Raw genomic sequence first — 5241 nt, forward strand, 5'->3', positions numbered from 1 at the left:
TAAAAAAGAAATTCCTTTAAATAAACCGTTCTTAAACCAGGGTTCCAGAATTTGTACTTTGTTTTGTTTTGTTTTTAATTTTGTAAGCTCTATTCAGTATAATTGATTTTTTTATTCTTCCATATTTTATTTTTTGCATTTAAAAACAGTATTCTGAGGAGTCCTAAGTCTTCTCACCAGACTGCCAAAGGGGTCCACGAACCCTCCAATCTTCAAGAACTCCTCCTCTCGATGAATGCAACATATATAAGCAGGTCTAAAAAATTCCAAGATGTTGGCATGTTCTCATTTCAGTCTGTTTTAGTTTAACCCTGACTTGACCCAAACCATAATATTACAATATACAATAAAGGTTTACCTTAACTAGGAAATTGAGAGGAATTTCAAAAATCTTAAAATGAAGTCCATGCTTGTACCTGAATTAGAACAGTCGGAGCAGTCCAGAGCCACTGAAGATGTAATCCAATCTACCTTACTTTTGCTTCCATAAGTACCCCTTTATGATGTGATAATCATACGTATAGAATATATTGGCACAACTGCCATTTTCCTTATCTGATTAATGCCTATAGCTCTAAGGCTTCTGTGAAAAGTATTTCAGCCACATAACAGATTGGGTCAAGGACTTAGAGTTTAAGGATAGTATAGGATGTCATTTGATCCGTTTTCTGCTTGGGGAATTACTCATTCAAACCATCCCATAGAAATAAAAGACTTCCCACAGAGACGGACTCCAGTCGGCTCCCTCAACTAATACTCTCTCCAGTCCTGAAATCCTTCTCTATAAAATGGAATGGGGAATGACAGGCTTTACTTTTCACTAGTTTTCTTTTGCTCTCCTACAGGGGACGTCAAAAGTCATCAGTCACTTAGAATTACTTAATATGGAATAACAATAGGATTGTTATCGACGTTTTTGAGTTCATACCCATTTGGTGTCCCCCCCCTTCTCCCCTGCCAACCGAATTAGAAGAATTTGAAGGTAGAGAACTGTATTTTTCTGTTTGTTTCCCCTTGGTACTTTGGGACCAAAGATAACACTTTTGAGTGATGTGTTTATCCACTATCATCACTGGCTTCTCTGAATAACATCATACTATGGCATCTTGACGTGCGTCATTTATGAACTAAAATCAAATGAAGTCACAGACTGTATCGTTTGAGAATCGAAAGGACCCTAAGCAGCCATCTATCCCAACCCACACATGAAAGGAATCCCCAGTGTCATATCCAACAAGTGGTTTTCCTTTTTCTACTTGAAAACCTGTAAGGACAGAGAACTCACTACCTCTCTGGGCAGCTCATTCAGTTTGGGGACAGCTCTAATTATTAGGAAGTTATTTCAAACATCAAATCTAAATTTTTCTTTTGGCAATTTCCACCTGCTGCTCCTGGTGCCGTCTTTGGGGGCCAATTAAAACAAGGATAATCTGTCACTCACATGACAGTCTTTCATATACTCGAAGACAGTTTTCATGATGTCCCTCCTGAGACTTCTTTTCTGGACCAAATATGCCCAGTTCCTTCAACCTATCCTCATCTATTATGGATGCAGGACCCTGTCCCATGGTGGTGGTGTTCCTCTGGATACTAGATAGCATATCAAAGTCCTTAAATTGTGCTGCCCAGAATTGGACACAATACTCCAAATGAGCTCTGACAAGGGCAGAGTACAGTTGGACTAACACCTCTCAATTTCCAGAAGCTGTGCCTTTGCCAATGTAGCCCAAGACCACGTTAGCTTCTCTGGCTCTCTCTTCCCACTCCTCTTGAACCTGTAGTCCACTGACTAAATCCCTAGATCTTTTTTCAGAACTGTTATTCGTGGCTCCCCCATCTTACACTTGTGATTCTGATTTTATTATACCTAAGTGCAGGCTGTACATATATCTCTATTGAACTTCAGCTTATTAGATTCAGCCCAAAAGCTCTAGTGACAGCTTTGGATCCTGGCTCTCTCGTCCACTGCATTAGCTAGCCCTTCCAGCTTTGGATGAGATTCGTCTGAAAATTTGAGCAGCTTGGCTCTTATGCAAATCATTAATAAAAATATTAAAAAGCACAGGACGAAGGAGATATCCCCGAGGTACCTTCCCTGGAGACCTGCTAATATTGACACCGAAACATCAACTACACTTTGCATCTGGCTATCTGACCAGTTTCAAATCTATCTTCTTATATTATTGTCTAATCCATCTGTCTCTATTTTCTCTGAAAGAATAGTTAGGAAGGATTTTATCAAAACTTTTCCACAAAATAGGTCTTGATCAAAACCCAGTGGAATTGCTCATTGGCTGCAGGAGGGGGGTGGGAGGAGGGGAGGGAAAGAACATGAATCATGTAATGATGGAAAAATAGTCTCAATTATTTAATGAAATAAAACTTAGGGGAAAAATAACTTTTCCCACAATCTAGTTAACTGTAGTCACAGCATTCTTCCCATCTACTAACTTAACTTAGCAACCCTTTTTTTCAAAGGAAATGCAAGTAGTTAGTCTGGGTTGATCTGGTAATCACCATTTCCCTTGCTAGATGTTTACTAACCATCTCCTTAATGGTATAGTCTAGTATTTCTCCAGGAACCATAGTAAAACTTTATTGATCTATTTAATGTGCAGATTTGGTTGTCTTTTCTTTTCTGAAAAAAAAAAGTGGGATTATATTTGACTTTTTATTACTTTGTGGGTACTTCTTTTATTTTCCGTAACCTTTCGGATATCACCTGTGATAATTGCCAGTTTTTTAGGACCTGAGGGTATAGTTCATCCCTGCCTGTTGATTCAGATTCATTAAGGGCAACGAGGTACTTACTTCTTAGCTCCTAATTTATCTCAAATAGAGTCATTTTGGTTGTCATTGCCAGGCTCTTACACAGGTGAAACCTCTTTTGGTCAGGAAGAAATGTATACTTTTTCAATTCAAGAGGCACTTGTTGAATATGTAATACTTGTCGTCCACTGTGCTAGATTTTAAAATTTCAGATTGTAAAACATTCCTTTATGTCAACCAAAGTACAAACCAGATGAAATCTGTGCTAAGTGGAAACTGCTGCTTTTAGCTCCAACTGATGAGAAAAAAAATAATTAAGCTGCAATGAAGAAGGAAAATGCTCCAGGTCACAGAACTTACTTATTACAAAAAAAACCCCAAAAACCAACAAAACAAAACAAACAAACCCACAAACGAACTCATTAAATTTCATGCAGCATTTCACTTTAATAACAATATTTTACACAATATCTACACATCACAGAGGTTTCCATTGAAGACACATAAATACATCTATATAGTGGATAAATGACACAATTCTACAGTGAAATCATGTTGGATTTGGATTTGGATTTGAGCCCAGGCTCTGCCACTTCTCTCTGTGTGACCTTGCACAAGTCTCCCCTCATGGTCTGTTTCCACATCTGCCAAATGAGTCATTTAGACTAGATGACCCCTCAGGTCCCTTGCCACCTCTTATAATCCGACAATCTAGCTAATTGGAGTAATTTGGGGCAATAGTTACAGTCAAGATACCACCAAAGCATCCTTTCCCCCTTTAAACTCACCATGGAGGCTGAGAGTTTTTCTGTAACCAGTGAACAAATACAGCTGGCTGTAGTTATCATCTAACATTAGTTTTGGAACCCTCAATGTGTTCAATATAGTTCCCATCCGTTTTTCCTGCATGTTGATCAGGTTGGGTGGCATAGTGGATAGAGTTCTGAACTTTTGGCCAGGAAAATCTGATTTTAAGACCATCTGCAGAACTTCCTAGTTCTGTAATCCTAGATAAGTCACTTAACCTTTCTCTCACTTTTGCTCCCTACAAAATGGAAATTATGATAGCACCGACTTTCTAGGGTTGTTGTGAGGGTCAAAAGATATATAGGTATATATATATATATATAAAGCACTTTGCAAACCTTAAAACAAGATAGCTATTATTATTACTACTAATAATAATATGATGAGCACCAGACCTGGAGTCAGGAAGTCTGGGCTCAGATACTTCCTAGCTCTGTGACATGAAGCTAGTCACTTCACCTTTGCCTACCTCAATTCTCTCATCTGCCAAATGGGGACAAAAACAATAGCACCTGTTTCCCAAGGTTATGGTGAGGATCAAATGAGATAACATTTTACAAAGCACTTTGCAAACATTCAACATCTATACAAATACCAGCTAATATTATTTTTTTTTTTGTGAACCTGTTAATGATATTCAAGTGGTTCTTTTTAAGGACACACATGACAACAACAAACAAGCTTCTCCAACCTTTTCTCATCTGTTTAGCCTTTGCGTTATTACCTCCCTATACATGATAGAGATGTAAATAAGCAAGAGAAAGATGACAAAGAAATCGTCCAGAAACCCCAGAATCCCAAACAAGCCTTCCGGAACCAGATCCAGAGGTGATATCAGGTAGAAAAAGGCTCCCACTAAGCACAGGACGATCCTGATGCGAAACATCCAGAAAAGTCCACCCACCGAAAACAGTTCCCGGAATGCATGCCTTAGCAGAGTGGGGAGATCCATAAGTCTGTCCATGAGAGACCGGGGCTGGCCGGAGAACCTTCGGTTGTAGTCGTGAATATCTTGGTGCAAACGCCTGGAATCCCCAGAGTGAACATCTTCAGCAAACACAGGAAACAGCAAAGTCACTGTTTGGCGGCAGATTGGACAACTGACCATCCCAAGCCACGAGCCGTAACGCCAGTAAGCAATAAGGCAGTTGCCGCAGAAGAGGTGGCCACAGTTGGTTTCAATAGGAAGAGAGGCATGATGTAAACAGATGGGGCAGGACAGGTCCGTGTAGAACTGAGGTCTAGGGGCCGGGGGATCCTGTTCCCGGTGGAGTTGTTCTCTCAGTACCCTGACCAGCTCCCGGTTGTTGGGGTGGATGTGCTGCTGGGCATTTCTTAGAAGGGCATAGCCCACAGCGGCCAAGAAAGCAAAACCGAGCAGCACGGCCACGAGCACCTGGTCGCTGACTCCTTCGATAAGAGAGTCCTCGGTTCGCAAACCGTGCACCTTGGAGGGCTGCTTGGCCATAGCGGCGGTGGCCCGGCGGAGGGCCACGTGGTCCGCACTTGGGCCCCGGCTCGAGTCTGTGGAGAGTCGCTGTCCAAGGTCCCCAAGCTTGACCGACAGTTTGGGGGGGGGGGTCTCAACTTACTGTTGATCACTGCTGCCCGGGCCCAGCGGGGGTCGCTGTGGCCCGGCTTCGGTGGCTTCTCAGGAGCCGGGGG

The 5241-nt window shown here is 41.5% G+C and overlaps 1 protein-coding gene across 1 annotated transcript; it reads right to left on the minus strand.

The window, feature by feature from the left end:
* Positions 1-4273: 4273 nt before the first annotated feature.
* LOC123254978 (E3 ubiquitin-protein ligase RNF170-like) lies at positions 4274-5044 on the minus strand. The gene has a single exon (XM_044683857.1). The coding sequence runs from the start codon at positions 5042-5044 to the stop codon at positions 4274-4276; it is 771 nt and encodes a 256-aa protein (XP_044539792.1).
* Between the last annotated feature and the right edge of the window lie 197 nt (positions 5045-5241).

Source organism: Gracilinanus agilis, unplaced genomic scaffold (assembly GCF_016433145.1).
Source record: "Gracilinanus agilis isolate LMUSP501 unplaced genomic scaffold, AgileGrace unplaced_scaffold36672, whole genome shotgun sequence".
Classification (NCBI taxonomy): Eukaryota; Metazoa; Chordata; class Mammalia; order Didelphimorphia; family Didelphidae; genus Gracilinanus; species Gracilinanus agilis.

Coding starts and splice junctions, on each gene's coding strand:
- LOC123254978 (XM_044683857.1), bottom strand. CDS start 5,044: ATGGCCAAGCAGCCCTCCAAGGTGCACGGTTTGCGAACCGAGGACTCT.